The 17,540-nt window shown below is 42.1% G+C and overlaps 1 protein-coding gene across 3 annotated transcripts; it reads left to right on the top strand.

The window, feature by feature from the left end:
* Positions 1-803: 803 nt before the first annotated feature.
* On the top strand, positions 804-16,063 carry LOC116067280 (uncharacterized protein KIAA0895-like). 3 transcript variants are annotated; one of them, XM_035999673.1, is made up of 8 exons: positions 804-1,013; positions 1,443-1,514; positions 3,050-3,817; positions 4,923-5,066; positions 9,370-9,502; positions 12,936-13,241; positions 13,531-13,628; positions 15,833-16,063. In XM_035999673.1, the coding sequence occupies exons 3-8, from the start codon at positions 3,092-3,094 to the stop codon at positions 15,992-15,994; spliced, it is 1,569 nt and encodes a 522-aa protein (XP_035855566.1). In that variant the 5' UTR covers positions 804-1,013; positions 1,443-1,514; positions 3,050-3,091; the 3' UTR covers positions 15,995-16,063. The 3 variants fall into 3 exon arrangements, with proteins under 3 accessions (XP_035855566.1, XP_031179543.1, XP_031179544.1); XM_031323683.2 differs by lacking the exon at positions 1,443-1,514 and having other exon boundaries at positions 805-1,013; XM_031323684.2 differs by lacking the exons at positions 1,443-1,514; positions 3,050-3,817 and having other exon boundaries at positions 805-1,013.
* Positions 16,064-17,540: the final 1,477 nt, after the last annotated feature.

Here is a 17,540-nt window from a genome sequence, read left to right as displayed (position 1 = left end):
TAATAAAAAAACAACAACATTGGGGGTAACGTTTATTTTGCATTTATGTATCTAAAATCATCAATTTCAATGTTATATTTCTCATGTTCTAAATGTAAAAGGACATTTGTACACTACATTTTGATATTTAAATTAGATTAGTTTTACACAATATATATATAATGTTTAATTCAAGTTAAAAAAGTAAGCGAATATATACAATGGTGAAATAAATGCGTTAAAGATTCTGGTTCATCACTGGGTTTGCTTTTTTAAATTTTTTTATTTATTTATATTTCATTAAAAATATATATATATATATATATATATATATATAAAATATATATTTATATAAATATATATAAAAAAAATATATATATGTATTTTTATGTATTTATGTATTTTAAGGAAGAACATTTATTTATTTACAATACATTATTCATTCACAAAAAAAATTGGTGTCCTTAAAAGGCCGGATTTTTCCTAATTTTTTTAATTAAGGCATTAAGATCAATTTCCAAAAGATGATTTTTTTATTCCTTTTTTTAGTCAACTTTAGCATGGGTATGAATACTTATGAGCAGCACTGTACATATAAAAATATATATAGTTTTTTATATATATATATATATATATATATATATATATATATATATATATATTTTTTATATATATACAGTGCTGCTCATAAGTATTCATACCCATGCTAAAGTTGACTAAAAAAAGGAATAAAAAAATCATCTTTTGAATAATAAAAAAAAAAATGTTGTACGTAATGACGCAGGGGATCGTCATGCGCGGCGTACCCAGCGTAGCGTAACGCGTCATAACTTCCAACACACCCGCCGCTTCCTGGCCGGCCCAGGCAGGCGCCTCAGGCCCCGCTCCAACACTGAACCGTTATCCGCACATTATCATCATTCACCGGTGAAAAACACACCGCCTCCTCCGCTCGGTCCGTGAGGAGTTGCCGCCGGTATGAGTGAATGAAACGGCTGAAACCTTTTAAAAGAAGTCCTGGGACTCGCTGCTCGGTGAGTATTAGTTTGAGTTTGGGAGTTTAAAGGGCTCCTTTACTGGAAACGCGGATTTGTTTTGTGTTAAGAATGAATCACTGTCAGTTATTTGTTCGGCTGTCTCCATGGAGAATTCAAATTTTAAACGTTTGAGTGTGTTTTCCTTTCATATAAAAGTAAATGTTAGCTTCGTACTGAGTGAATAGTGATACGCTGGACACTTAATGGGAACTGACTTGTGTTAAAAGCTTTGTTCATGTGGAGCTTGTGTTCGGACATCATGTGGACTGTCTGTTTTCCGTTTGTTAATCCGTGTCTCCTCCATAAACACTGACTGACACATCCACTGACATGGTACTGACCCGCTGCCATTCATTTACTCAACTGTAATCTCATTAAAGCAGCAGGAGTGTCTGACATCACCTCCATCTTCCTCCTCTTTCACACACCACCAGCAACAATGAGCAGTATCAGTGGTGGAATGTAATCAAGTACATTTACTCAAGTACGAAATTTGAGGTATGTGTACTTGACTTCAGTATTAACATTTTATGTAACTTTACTTTAACTCCACTACATCACAGAGCTACATATTGTACTTTGTACTCCGACAGCTTTCAGATGATCCCATTCCTGCCCGGTGAAAACCACGTATCTCCAGATGTGTTGATGTTGAATGTTTGTGATAAACTGAAGGATGAAGTGTTGCTATGTGTTGAGAAAGTTCTCCTCCTTCTTAAGCTAAATAACGTACTTAAAAAGCCTCTGGGATCAGCTGAGAAATGCATCGTCACAAAGCTGGAACCAGGGCTGTGTTTCTGACACCGTGAAAAGTTGACTTATTAGAGATACGTGGTTCTCACAGGACAGCGACGCTACAAAACATATGATGATCTTATAGACCATGATGCATTGCTGTAGATTAAACTACCCAACCGTATTTAAAGGAGTTAAAATGTGCACAACCTTAAACATCTACAGCAGTAAAATGTAACATACACATTAATGCGGCAGGAATATTAATCCAGGAACATCAGATAGAAGAGGAAAACACTGATGGGGGACATTATACTGCACAATGACTACTTTTAATTACATTTAAAGGACAATTCTGACGCAAAATGAACCTAGGGGTTAATAACATATGTGTACCAAGTCGACCGTTCTCTGGGATCTGTTTTCAAGCTAATCTAATGTGTCTCTAGCTTGAAACAAGGTAGCGCAAACCGCTGATTAGCTAGCTAAAACTAGTCGTCGGGGCATCCGAAAGTAAAAAGAAATCACCTTTTCTATACCACTAACAAGGCTCAAAATAGCACCACACTTCCATGGTAGCATAATGAAGGTCCCTACATGTGAACCAAAGCATTGAGAACTTTGTAAGTGTACAGACAGTTTATTAAAAAGATGTCATAAAGTTTATAAAGACAGTAGCGTTCACGTATACAGGCAGGCGTCATCTTGGGAAAACCAGTCCAACGACCAACGGCGTGTTTGAGCTATGTTACTGGTTACTGGTTGCACGTCGTTCGACTTGTCATGACTGTTTACCTAAGATGGCGCCTGCCAGTATACGTGAAGGTACTGTCTTTATAACCTCTTTTTAATAAACTGTCTGTACACTTACAAAGTTCTCAATGCTTCGGTTTACATGTAGGGACCCTCATTATGCTACCGTTGAAGTGTGGTGATATTTTGAGCCTTGTTAGTGGTGTAGAAATAGTGATTTCTTTTTACTTTACCCTCTGCCCCGAAGACTAGCATTATAACCTAATCAGTGGTTTGCGCTAGCTTGTTTCAAGCTAGAGACGCATTTGATTAGCATAAACAGATCCCAGAGAACGGTCGACTCAGTACACATACGTTATTAACCCCTAGGTTCATTTTGCGCCGGACTTGTCCTTTAAGTACATTTTGCTGATAATACATACTTTTACTTAAGGAAATGATCTGAATACTTCTTCCACGACTGGCAGTGAGTGGCTTCACAACCATTTCCCTCCACCCTCAACAGTAAAAAGCAGTTTACATGAATCCGTCTGTCCTGTCCACAGCGTTGGGGCCGGAGGAAAGGCTGAGGCGTGGCGGCCGTGGTGATGGTGTTGGACTCAGGGGAAGTCTTCATGGATCAGGTTGAGGGTGAAAGTGTCGGGAGCAGCAGGGACCTGTTGGAGCCAGATGTCCGAGCAGATCCACCCAAAACCGCCACGACGTCCAAAAGGAGCAATGTTGCCAAGAAAGGTAAGGAGAGCGCGTCCCACAACGGACTTCCAGCCCAGACGAACAGCAGCCAGGTAGTGCGGAGGTGGACATCATCATCTTCATCATCCAAAGGCGGGGCCACGCCCAGACCGCCGCTCTGCCGCCCCCTCAGCCTGGAGATGACACCCCAGCGCCTGCGAGGGTCCCTGGAGCAGATGGCAGACAGGCGGATCATACAGCCTCCTTGGCGCAGTGGTTTGGCCGCCCCCTCGCCCCCGACTCGCAGCCTGACCAGCCCCAGCCTGGGCGCAGGCGGCTGGATGCGCCGCAGCGAGAGCACCTGCTCGGTCAATTATTCCGCGGGGCTCCGGGCTGGCAAGGGCCAAATGCGACCTGCCACCTCCCTGCCACACATAGCTAAGGGGGCGACGGGCAGGACGCTGACTACACCCTCCAGGCCCTGTCTGCTCGTCGCCCTCAGGCCTCTGAACCTGGAGCAGGAGAAGCAGACTTTCTTCCAGTCCGACTACAAGTACGAGCCTCAGTTTGAGTACGCACAGCCGGAGCCGAGGAGCGTGTTGGAGAAGTACCAAGAGGGCTCGGGCCTCTTTCTCGAACAGGTACAGTACCAAACATCTACGGATCACCTGTGAGTTCACATGATGGCAGTCTCGCATTGCCAACTCTATCTCCACAGCGCTGTGGCGTAAGGTCTGGCTACACCACACATACATTCTGGGATAGGAGAGAAAATAAATAAATAAATAAAATGAATCACTCTGGGTTGTTCATTTCTTTAAACCAATCACAATAGTCTTGTGTGGCGCTAAGTTTCAGGCGCAGAGACGGTGGCTCTGCAAAATAGCCTCGGATGGAACTTGTTTTGGTCGAACATTTGTAGCCCGCAAAAGAAAAAAGTCACATAAAATATTAAATGAAGTTAAAAGGTGCTGTAGGTAGGATTGTGAAGATCCAGGACTTAGTCCCAGTCCCTCCCTCCACCCCCCCCCTTTCTGCTAAAGCCCAAAACGGTCTCCTAAGCCCCTCCCCCCACAAGGGAGATGAATGCGTGTGCATGAGCAGTGATTGACACGCAGTTAGACACCCCCCCCCCAGCCCTGATTGGTGCATCTGAACAGGGAGCGGTGGCTTTTTAAAAATCACACTACAGGCTGTAGGTGGTGCCAGAGGAGCCGGATTTTCTTTTTTTTAAATGACCTGCTTCATGTAGTTCTACTGGAACATAGGGTCAGTTTCAGCAAATATGACAGAAAGTTAGTTTTATAAGTCTTACCTACTGCACCTTTAACTGTTGACACAATACAGTAACGTGAGCTATATAAATTAGCTGATACATGGTTAAACGTTATTCGCTCTTACCAATGTGTACTTCGTCCACAGCAATCCCACCAATCGGTCCCAAACGTCCCAGTTAGAGTAAATGCCATAAATCTTTACAATCTTTCCCCAAAAATAACAAGCAGGCCTGGCTTGCTGCACGATCCAAATTTTCTTCAAAACTTGCCATTGCCAACAAGCCATTTTCAGCGTGTAGCTTGCTGTCTCGAAGTTTGTTGTTGTTTCCCGAAGCGAAGGGATTATAAGAACGGCAACACACAGAGAGCGGAAGGTGAGGGACATCACGCGCGTGATGTCAGGCAATTATCCTGGAAATGTACTACCTTTGATCCAGACTAACGTGATGGTGTTTCTGTTTACCTGCAGGCGGTTGGAATCATGGAGTGCGTCCTGAGGAAGTTTGGCTCCTATGAGGACTTTGAGGAGGTGACAGGCGGCAGCGTCCTCCCTAAAAGTCAAGTTTGGGCGGCTGTACGCAAATATCTGCAGAAAGAAGGCTGCGTGGGAGAGGTGAGTGCCCCAATCAATCAAGTCCAATCAGATACACAACAACTCCACGCAAAAAGCATAAATACCTAACTCCAACAGCCTACCACTAAGCCAAACTGACTGGCACTAACAACCTGCAATTCCCCTCAAAATAACTGGTAAGTAACCGTAACAGCCCACAGCATTACCAGTCTACTTTCCCACTAAACCAAACAATAGCTGCGGTCTGCCACAGGCAGTAGCAACAACAATTAGGCTAAATTAGGCTTAAACTAATTTACTCCTACCACTTAGACGAGTTCCTACTTGTCACAAACCGACTCAAAGCATGTGACAAAGAGGGGAGTCCAGACAGGTTCAAGTGCCAATGAAAGGATAACTATTTATAAAAAACATGAGGTGTGGTGAGTAAATAGTATCAGTGGTGTATGGATGAGTGAGGAATGTATGGATTTATGGAAACAAAATTGGCACAAACGAACCCAAAACCAGGAGATGTGGAGCCTTGGCGAGCGACTAACAGAATGAGACATGGCATGGAGATATAGCCTTGGTTGAGGCGTCTATTGAGGCCTGCCCAGGCGTCAGCCCATTAGCTAATTAACCCTCCCAAACTGACAGCCAGTGGCCAGTGACGCCAACAGCAGGCAGCAAAAGGGAGGGTTCGCAACAGTCAACTATTAACCCTCCTGTTGTCCTCCCGTTTACAAAAAAAGTGACCAAAAAAATAAAAATCCCATCAAAAACTTGTTTAAAAAAAGTGAGGAAAAAAAACATCGGAAAAAGCGACAAAAAACTTGTACAAAAAATTGACAAAAACATAATTAAAAAAATGCCAAAAAAGTGACAATTGGAATTTATTGGAATAAAATCGACAAAAACGTCAAAGTGTAGAAAAAGAACAACAAAATGTTGGAATTTCGACCCAGAAAAACACAAAGTTGCAGGTCGACGGGAAGACAACACAAGGGTTAAATTAATCGCCAACTATTTTGATAATTGATTAAACTGTTTGAGTTATTCTTTTATGAAAATAAAAAGTAAAACTTGTCTGATGTCAGCTTGTTAAATATGAATATTGTTCTAGTTTCTTCTCTCCTCTGGGACAGTAATCTGAATATCTTTGAGTTGTGGACAAAATAAGACGTGAGGATGTCGTCTTGGGCTTTTTGGGAAACTCTGATCCACATTTTTCACCATTTTCTGACATATTATAGACCAGACAACTAATTGATTAGTCGACAAAACTTGACTTGTTCTTTTGTAAGATCGGCGTGTACAAAATGATGTCTCCAAACGTTTTCAGTGTGGTCAGTTTTAATCCTGCATAGTAAAGTTGTTGGTGTAGGAGCCACATATTGTATGTTGTTTATGGTCTCATTTATATTATTCATTGATTATTATATTGTGTACTTCTATTGTAGGTGGTGGCCGTGTTCATCGCAGTTTGAGCGGAAATGATAACGTATTTGTTTGCTTCACCTGTTCACCTGTTGGTTTTTTGGGCTTTGACAGAGAGGGGGGGGGGGGGGGCCTGGGAGCGAACACTTTCTGTTGACCGCCGCACTAACGCACTTATTTCGACTCACAAAGTAACTTTACATTTGGTAACTGCAGTGCTAGTTGTATTTTACGTGTGGAGGCATAAATCGCTGCAGTACAATCTCGAGCGCGTCACCGTGTGTTTATGCATCTGTCAGTGTTTAGTGCCTCGCGGCAGCACTTTGTTGGACTGCTTACGGCCACAACAGTTGGTATGTTGATACGATGATCCAATGGAGGGAGACCTTCCCCCCCCGGGGCTCTGTAAACGCCGTCTTTCAGGGGCAGTTGATTGTGTTTACCCTCCTTCTGCCTCGCCCTGTCCCCCAGGCGTCTGCTGTAGTCACCCACTAACCTTCCTGTTTGTTTGATGCAGCGCCGCATGAGCCTGCACACATAACCACTAACTCACAAACACGGCCCAGCGAACAACACATTTCAAAGTAGAGCTGAAACAATTGGTCGATTAATGAGCAAAAAATGGCAGAAAAATTGCAGTCGCAGCTTCTCAAATGAGAGAATGTAATCATAAACTAAATTAAGGCTGCAACTAGCGATTATTTTTGTTATCAATCAATCTGCCGGTCGATTAATCGATGAATCACTTGGTCTATAAAATGTCAGAAAATAGTGAAAAATGTCCATTCCAGTTTCTCAAAGTCCAAGGTAATGTATTTAAATGTCTTGTCAGGTCAAAATCCAAAGATGTTCAGTTCAATATGATATAAAACAGAAAAGAGCAAGAAATCTCCAAATTTGAGTGACTGAAAAAAAGCATTTTCGGCTATTTTTGCATGAAAAATGACTTCAGTTAATTATTTATCAAAAAAGTTGCTGATTATTTTTCTATCGATCGACTAATCGATAAGTCAACTCATCATTGCAGCTCTAAACTAAATACTTTTAAGTTTTAATTCAATTCAATTTTATTTATAGTATCAAGTCATAACAAGGGTTATCTCAAGACACTTTACAGATAGAGTAGGTCCAGACCACACTCTATAATACACAAGGACCCAACAATTCTAGTAATTCCCCCAAGAGCAAGCATTTAGTGCAACAGTGGCGAGGAAAAACTCCCTTTTAGGAAGAAACCTCAGCAGACCCAGGCTCTTGGTGGGCGGTGTCTGACGGTGCTGGTTGGGGGTGTGATGAACAGTGGCAATAAATAATAAATAAAAGAAATGGTAGTCGTAGTAGTTCATGGCGTAGCAGGGCACTGCAGGGCGTTACAGGATGTAGCAGGACGCAGCAGGACACCGCAGAGCATAGCAGGGAGAGTGCAGCAGCACCACGGCGACAGCTGCAACCATGATTTTGTTGCCACCCTAATCCAAGGAAACATGCTGGGCGAAAAAAATATATATAAGGACTCTGGGGAATAAGCTCCCCAGCGCTAGGTTAGTAACAAGCATTTCTGGGACATGGATGCACACAAATGGAGAGAGAGAGGAGAGAGTATTGTATAGTGGGTATACTGTACTGTATATTGGCCATAATCTGCATTTGGGGGAGGGAGGGCCATATCATAGTGGGGGGTCAGGGTGTCCTCCCCCAGGGAAGTTTGGACCATCAACGACTTCAATTCCTGTATTCGGATACACTTTTATGCACCAATTTACAGGGGAAATATACCTTTATTTAGCCTACGTAAAGAAGAAAAACTCAGATGACAATTCAAAATATATCAAAAATATATTTCTTAGTGGGTATACTGCGTATACCTGCGTATCACGTAGACTACACCACTGGTTGTACGGTGTTTTCCCTCGGTTTGTGGAAGACTTGGGTGTTTTATTGCGAGGGGCTTTTAGGGGTCCTCCCTCAAGAAAATGTTTTTCAGTAAAAGAAAATATGCAATTCCACATCATTTTCAAGTACCTTGGGGTTTTGTTCGCGATTGAGGGGACAATGGAGCGGGAGAATCGGAGCAGCGGGGGCGGTATCACATTCACTTTATCGCACCGTTGTGACAAAAAGAGAGCTGAATCAGGAGGCAAAACTCTTGATCTACCGGTCCAGTTTTTCTTCCTACCCTCAGCTATGGTCATGAAGGCTGGGTCATGACCGTAAGAACAAGATCCAGGGTACAAGCGGCCGAAATGGGTTTCCTCAGGAGGGTGGCTGGCGTCTCCCTTAGAGATAGGGTGAGAAGCTCAGTCATCCGTGAGGAGCTCGGAGTAGAGCCGCTGCTCCTTTGCGTTGAAAGGAGCCAGTTGAGGTGGTTCGGGCATCTGGTAAGGATGCCCCTTGGGCGCCTCCCTAGGGAGGTGTTCCAGGCACGTCCAGCTGGGAGGAGGCCTCGGGGAAGACCCAGGACTAGGTGGAGGGATTATATCTCCAACCTGGCCTGGGAACGCCTCGGGATCCCCCAGTCGGAGCTGGTTAATGTGGCTCGGGAAAGGGAAGTTTGGGGTCCCCTGCTGGAGCTGCTGCCCCCGCGACCCGACCCTGGATAAGTGGACAAAGATGGATGGATGGATGGATGGATATCATTTTGGACCGTTATTATCACCATATTGGTGTCTAAAACCGTCTGTCTAAATAAATAACACTCAAATATCTTAAAGACAAAACTTGCTAAATAAGTCTACTGGGGACCAACTACAATCATTAGATCTTAGAAAAGTCTTTTTAGTTGCATTCATTCAGCTAAGGTGGTGCCCAAAACGCCTCAGGTGCTGCACCTAAACCTTATAATGGCATAAATGCCTTGGTTGTAAAGCACTTTGTGTCAACTTATGTTGTATAAATAAAGTTGGCTTGACTTGTGTGGTTTCAGGTGGTGGTGCGTCTGTCTGACGAGCTGCTGTCCCAGGCGGTGATGGTCGTGGAGAGCTGCCGTCCCACTCTGACCATCAACCTGGCCGGAGCTCGCCAGCACTGGCTGGAGGGGATGCTGCGGCACGAGATCGGTACGCCGACGTATGGAAGCAAATGAGAGACAGAAGTATTTACATTTTAAAAGCCACTGAATACTTCATAATGACATTTTTTTACTTAAAAAAAAAAAATTACAAGATGAAATGTCTTGATTTGCAATTTCAAAAGCTGATTTGAATATATATATTTTTTGCATGGTCACAAATTCAGATCCAAAAATTCAGGTTTCAGAATAAAAAAAAAAGAAAAAGAAAAAAGATTCAGGCTGCTTAAATTTGATTGGTGGAATTCAGATTTAAAAATTCAAATACATCATCAGTCAATGTCAGTTGGTCCTGTCCTGAGTAGCCCGGATGTTGCTATGTGAATTATTTCATCTTGAATTTTTTGGATCTGAATTTCACTAATCGAATCTGAGCAACCGAATACATTTTTGTTTACGTTTTTGGACTAAATTTGTGACCATTGAAAAAAAAAAAAAAATTCAAATTCAGCTTTTGGAAATTTCAAATCAAGAAACGTCATAATTAGTACCAATAAATTCAGATTCATGGTTTTCGAAGTAAAATATTTCAATATTAAGGATTCAGTGGCTGTTAAAGTGCTCATATTATGCTTTTTGGCTTATTCCCTTTCCTTTATTGTGTTATATATCTTTTTGTGCACGTTATAGGTTTACAAAGTGAAAAAGCCCAAAGTCCCCCCCAAAGGGACTTACCATCTCCAACAGAAAACACTGTTCACAAACTGCTCCAAACAGCTCTATTGTAGTCCAGCCTTTACTTCAGAGACAAACGTGGTCACTTTGGAACACACGTTATAATGCTCACCTAGCTGCTAGCGTGGCACACCCTCATACTCTGCTTCTGACTGGCTAGTAGTCCTTACCTAGTTACTGTCAGGGCACGCCCTCATACTCTGCTTCTGACTGGCTAGTAGTCCTTACCTAGCTACTGAGCATGTGCGACTCCCAACAAAGATAGAACAGAAGTGAGAGGTCTCACTCTGTAGCTAAAACAGAGACCTCAACACACAGGGTGAAAAGAGGAGCTGCAGCAATGTGCAGTACAACAAAAATATGGTGTTTTTTGAAAATTAAACCATGTAAACCTATTCTGATATAACCTCTAAATACAATTATGAACCTGAAAATCAGACTAATATGAGCACTTTAAAATTCAAATACTTATGTCTCGTATTTGCTTCCATACGGTCGCCTCACACATCAATAACAAAGGGTCAGATATCCAATTCATCATCCGGCATAGACGGACAAACCGTGTTTTCCTCTGTGACTGTGTATCTGCAGAAGAGTTGAGGTTCAGCCGCATTTGATCAGATCTGAATCCATTTCGGGTTTTTCAGCCTTTGAAACTAGAGTTTTAAAAAATAAAGTGATTGCACTTCACAAACTAGTTTTTACGTAGAGATTAGTTGTAACCGGGGCCACACGGAATCTGCCGACGCAGGATTGCGCAAATGTTTTTCAACTAATTTAAAAAACAAATTGAATAAAACGCTTAACACATCTCCACCCCAAGCAAAAAAAAACTGTCCGCTAAATTCCGCAGATTTTCATTCTGGATCACCGCTGAAAACTGTAAAAAATAAATAACTTTGCTTATAACGTTAGCATGCTAATTTCAAGTCAAGTCAACTTTATTGTCAATTCTGCAATATATAGACATATAGAGCAAGTTTCTCTCTGACCCACGGTCCAATAAGGACACGTACACCAAGTATAATATAAAAGATAAGTAAAATAAAATAATTTATTTTTGCCGTTTTAATGCAGTTTAGAGTAAGAGAGGTATATAACATCGACACATCTGACCTAAAACTTGATAAATGTTTAATCATGACGTAAATCTTTGAGATTTTAAATAATTCCACAAAAATAAACAACAAACTGATTTGATTGTTGAACGTCGGTGAATAATGGCGGCTCTCGAAAGTTTGATTCTGAGGGACAGACAACCTGTGTCTCGCAGCAGCCACTAAAAATACTGTAGACTTGCAGAACATGAATAATATATTATGTAATTACAAACAAGGCTGAGCATCTGCAGCCACGTAAACAGCTGTGTGAGGTTGTAATGCTCATCTGAAGGAAGCCGAACAATAAGACAGATCACGGTCTGAGTGGCCCTTTGTGCGCCTTCGTTGTTTGAACGTGACATCACAGACTCCCGGGTCACATGATACTACAGTTTAGTTTCAAGCCGACTGACCCACGATCCAGCTGTGCAGCCTGAAGCCACAACACCTTGTTTCTTCTATTCCTCCTTTGTGTGTTTCTCACTCTGTAATTATCACGGACGAAGACGCCGGAGAGTGACGTTTGTGTAGGTTCGGGGCTTTTTTTCATTCTCAGCCCTTGTGTTGTCTTCCCGTCGACCGCGCAACTTTGTTTTTCTGGGTCGAAATTTCAACATTTTGTTTTTTCTACACTTTTCTCAACGTTTTTGTCGATTTTTATAAAAAAAAAAAAAAAAAAAAAAAAAAGTCACTTTTTTGGCGTTTTTTTTAATTATGTTTTTGTCAATTTTTTTAACAAGTTTTTTGTCGTTTTTTCCGATGTTTTTTTTCACTTTTTTCGTCACTTTCTTTAACGAGTTTTTTTCACCTTTGACGATGTTTTTGATGGGTTTTTTTGTCACTTTTCCGATTTCTTTTTTTTGGGTCACTTTGTTTCAGCGTTTAAAAAAATAAATGTTTTTGTCCATTTTTTCTCCCTGTAGCTTTTTCTAACATTTGTCACTTCTTTCAACGTTCTTTTGTCCTCGTTCTGATATAGAAAGTTTTTGTAAACGGGTCAAATTTGACCCGAGGACAGTAGGACGGTTAATGCTCTTTATTACCGTTTTTCTTTTCTTTTCTTTCTTTGTAACGTAAGAGACCACACACACTCAAAAACCATGAAAATATGATAAAGCATCTTCTGTCAACGCTGGAGAGAGCATCATGTTTCACTCGACGCTTCATCGGGATCATGAAAATATGCAATATGGGCCCAAAGCTCCCGCTGCGTTCACGTCCTATCAGAGGCATCGTAACTACGAGTTTTATGACTTGGAAATTGAGTTAGTATACACAGTTTATGTATTGATTAGTAATATGCCATGCAGGTGTGCAAAATAGGCTAAAAACTAAACATAAAAATACCATGGAGCAATACACAAATAATTAACAAATATACTCCAAATAAATGAAAAATAATATAAAAACAAAACACGTCGAAAAAGTCATGAAAAATTTTAACTAATAATTTAAAAAAAAAAATGAAAGAAATATAATAGATAAAATAGAAGGAAAATAAATCAATGAAAAATAATATAAAAATAAAATAAAACGTCAAAAAAGTCATAAAATGAAAAGAAAATGGCTGAAAATAAAGTATAATAATGATCAGATAAAATATAATGAGATTGATGATTGTTATATGGTTGTTAATCGTGTCCTCAGGCACACATTACCTGCGAGGGGTGAACAACAACCTGCAGCCGTGGTCCACCGCCGAGGGCAGGAAGCAGTTCGGCCTCAAACCGGCCAATCCCACGGAGGAGGGCCTGGCCAGCCTGCACAGCGTGTTGCTACGGAAACAGCCGTACCTGTGGCGCGCGGCCCTGCTGTACTACACGGTGTACCACGCCACCAGCATGAGCTTCAGCCGCCTCTTCAGCCACATCGCCCGCTTCGTCCAGGACCCCGACGTCCGCTGGGAGTACTGTCTGAGAGCCAAGAGGGGACAGACGGACACCTCGCAGCCAGGTGGAGGCGCACACACACACACACACACACACACACACACACACACACACACACACACACACACACACACACAGAGAGATCCTGTTACAATCCCATACAAGCTCTCTGCCATAAAATGTACGTTTATGACTTCATCAATTTGACAAATAAGACATTATTATGAAATTGTCCCGTTTTCCAAATGAAAGCTCATCTGATAAAAATGAGAGATTTTGGTGAGTAAAACCAACTGACAGTGTACATGTCCTCTCATCAGTGTTCTGATGCGTGTGGTGTGTTTGGGTCTCAGGTTGCTTCAGTAAAGACCAGGTCTATCTGGACGGGATCCTCCGAATCCTCCGCCATCGCAGGACCATCGACTTCAAGATGTTGACTTGTTTGGGCAAGGTCAGTGTCAATCCCTTCAAATAACAAGAGCCTTAATGAGCAGTACAAAGCCGACTGTATGATTAGATGCACAAAAAAACCACTGCATACCTAATGCCTAACATTAAACCACTGCACTAATAGTTTAAAAAAAGTATACAAAATAAGCAAATCATGTAAATGTCATATCTGCTTGTTTTGAAGTATTTTAAGGTAATGCAGACTCTGGTACAGATTAAAAGAGGTTTCTAGTCTGAGCTCAGTGAGATATTGTGCAGCTTCTGCCCCCTGCAGGGCGTTTCAGGTAAAGAACCGGGATCCTCATGAGAGCCAGAACTTCCTGATCTGTTGATTCAGAAAACTCAGTGATGGAAAAATAAATACATTTAAATAAATAAGTAACACTCAAAAAGAAGTCCACTGGGCACCAGTTACCATCATACTACTTAAAATTAGATCTGAGCAAAGTCTTTTAGTTAGTTTTGATGTTCGCATTGATTTTTACATTCATTGGGTTTGGGTGGGAAAATCCTACACACACACACACACACACACTCATGCGCTGCTTTCTGTTTGTTTTGCATTTACACATTGTGTATTAACACCGGATTTTTTTTTTTTTTAGCACACAGAAAAGATAGTGCTTGGCAGGCGACCGTGAGGAGATATTTGCTGAATTTGACAAAAGTGTATTGGATTAACATCACTTACTAACCCTTTATCCCTCTTGTTGTCCTCGGGTCAAATTTGACCCATTTTCAAACTTTCCACATCAGAAATTTGGGTCTCTTTCAACCAAATTGCCCCAAAAATAACACGGATGGTTCCATACAACGCTCATCGCAGGTCAAATTTAGGATCAGTTCACTACTTTCATTCAATTTTTATAGCATTTGAAAAAAATATGAAATCTTTCGCTTTCCAAACAGTGTCCTGACTAAACTGTGACAGTCTGTGATTATCCCCTAAATTGTAACTATTTGTCAAAATAGTTCATAATTTCAGATTTTTTTGAATTCAAAAATGAGGTGTAATTTCATATGAATGAGGTTTATTGATTTTGAATTCCAAAAGAAGTGTAAAACTAGCAGTAATAAGTTGATGTTAGTGGTGAATCCGGTGGTAGTGGAAGAAAAAAAGCGCAAAAAAAGGGAATCAAGTTGCATGGTGTTTGGTGTTTTAAGCCCCCAACGTCGTCTTCCAGGCAGCGCTGCCTGGAAAACACTAGGATTAGGCAATGGTTAGGGTAACCGTGCTGATCCATTTTTCATACATCCACGGTTGATGCTCCACGCCCCTGACCGGCAGCTGATTGGACGAACGCGTCACGTGGGTCTGGCTTCTCGAGAATTTCAACAGAGCATCATGGCGGCTCGTTGAGAATACGATCTAGTATTTTACGAAAATAGTTCACCGAAACGTGTTTCTGAAAACATTTTAAGCGAGAAATAGGCCGTGCAGTTGCTGAATCTGTCTTCATTTCAGATCTAAAGGTTAGTTTGAAAGGTTTTCGTCTACTTCTACTGGATAGTCGCGCAGCATTTTTTTCAAATGCAGCGCCGCCTTCCCGGAGTGCTTTGCGTGCACGTTGAAGTCGCTTGACGTCACCCATAGGAACAGAGTGGAGCATGGCGCGACAGAAGCATCACACAAATAGATCACCAGCGTTACGGTAGAGATCCATTTGACCGTGCGACGCTTCTGTCGCGACTATCCAATAGAAGTAGACGTAAATCTTTTAAACTGACCTTTGTTGATCTGAAATGAAGACAGATTCAGCACCTGCACGGCCTATTTCTCTCTTAAAATGTTTTCAGAAACACGTTTCGGTGAACTATTTTTGTAAAATACGAGATCGTATTCTCAACGAGCCGCCATGACACTCTGTTGAAATTCTCGAGAAGCCAAACCCACGACACGCGTTCGTCCAATCAGCTGCCGGTCAGGGGCGCGGAGCATCAACCAGTGATGTATGACGTTGCGACACCACGCTTCGGTCGTGTCGGACAAAAGGATCTCCACCGTTAGGGTTAGATGCCTTGAAGTCGACGGTCGCAGCGATGCCTTGAAGTCGACGTTGGGGGGCTTAAAACACCATCGAGCAAGTTGCACGGTCAACGGGAAGACAACACAAGGGTTAAGGTAAGCTTCTGTCCATCCAGTCCATCCAGTAGGTGTTTCCCTCCATCGTTGACCCTTCTTCTTCTTCTTCTTCACCTCGTCAGGTGTCTTTTGAAGACGTGGAGAGGCTGCGTCATCTGGCGGTGCTCCCCCGGACCAGAATCCCACACTTCATGCGAGACCCGGAGCGTTACCTGCGCTACCTGGATCACATCGTCGCCGTCAACGAACTGGACGATTCCACGCTGCAACACCTGCTGCCCTGACCGCCCTCCTCCCGGAGAAACGGACTGTAACGTGGTGCGTTTAATACCGCATAAAACCATCCAGTATTACCGAACGCTTTACCTGTTTGAGCAATTTTGTTTTTGTAAAACTTGAACGATACGAACAAAAAGGGACGTACACACTTAACACCTCTTTCTACATCTCCGCTTTTTTGTTTTGGCCTCGTGCATGCGACTCCCCCCTCGCCGTTCCTCCTACTATGAAGTTACCTCAATACTGCGACTCCACGATGTAACCGACACTATCTATGTAGACTCACTCATAATCACTGCGTCCAGCGCCTGTACAGGACGCCGCTGACACGTCACGTACAGAATCAAACATAATCTCATGCTTTATTTATGCAATTATTTAAGTGTAGTTTTTTTTTTTTTTTTCCTTCCTTTTGAGAGAACAAACCGAATGTCTCTGGTATTAAGCTTTATACCTTTTTATTTTAGACATTGTTTTTATTGCCTTAGATTTTTTTTTTTTTTTTAAAAAAGGGACACCAAGGACACACACATTTCAAAAACTCCGGGGAAGTTGTAGCTGAGACCATGAATCTTAAAAAACAAATCAAGTGCCAGTGGACTCAGTCAAGTGTTCAAACGTTCCCCAGGGTGCAAATATATCAGCGTTATTAAGGAGCTAATCAGCTGTGTTGTCTTAACCGTGTCCTTGGTGGTCTTTTAATATCATTATGCTACTGTGATGGTGACCCCGCCCCCCCCCACTCTGCAGAAGCCAAACTTTTCTCTCCCTACATCAACGGACATTTAGAGCTGCAGAGAGTTAAAGGACAATTCTGGCGCAAAATGAACCTAGGGGTTAATAACGTATGTGTACCGAGTCGACCGTTCTCTGGGTCATGTTTTCATGCTAATTGAATGCGTCTCTAGCTTTAAACAAGCTACCGCAAAACCGGTGGTTAGCTGCTAACGCTAGCTTTCGGGGCAGAGGGTAAATCACTATTTTATACCACGAAATATCACCACACTTCAACGGTAGCATAGTGAGGGTCCCTACATGCAAACCGAAGCATTGAGAACTTTGTAAGTGTACAGACACTTTTATTAAAAAGAGATTATAAAGACAGTAGCGTTCGTGTTTACATTCAGCCGCCATCTTGGGACAACAGTCATGAGCAGTCGAACGACGAACGCTGTGTTTGAGCTATGTTACTGGCTGCTGGTTGCACGGCGTTCGTGGTATGAAGTGATTTACCATCTTCCCCCGAAAGCTAGCGTTAGCGGCTAACCATCGGTTTTGAGACGCATTCGATTAGCATGAAAACATGACGCAGAGAACGGTCGTCTAGGTACACGTAGGTTATTAACCCCTAGGTTCATTTTACGCCAGAATTGTCCTGTAAGAGGAGAAGATAGTTATTGTCTGTCTCTGGTGCCGAAGACTGAATCAATGAAAGTTCAGGTGTAGTAGGGAGTCGACCGATTCTGGTTTTTAAAGGCCGATACCGATTATTAGTAGTCAATGAAACCGAGAGACGATATTTGGAACCGATATGCATTCACAGTGAAAATG

The sequence above is a fragment of the Sander lucioperca genome, chromosome 3 (assembly GCF_008315115.2).
Source record: "Sander lucioperca isolate FBNREF2018 chromosome 3, SLUC_FBN_1.2, whole genome shotgun sequence".
Taxonomy (NCBI): Eukaryota; Metazoa; Chordata; class Actinopteri; order Perciformes; family Percidae; genus Sander; species Sander lucioperca.
Note: the sequence above shows the minus strand (reverse complement) of the source record. Positions and strands in the feature narration are given on the sequence as shown.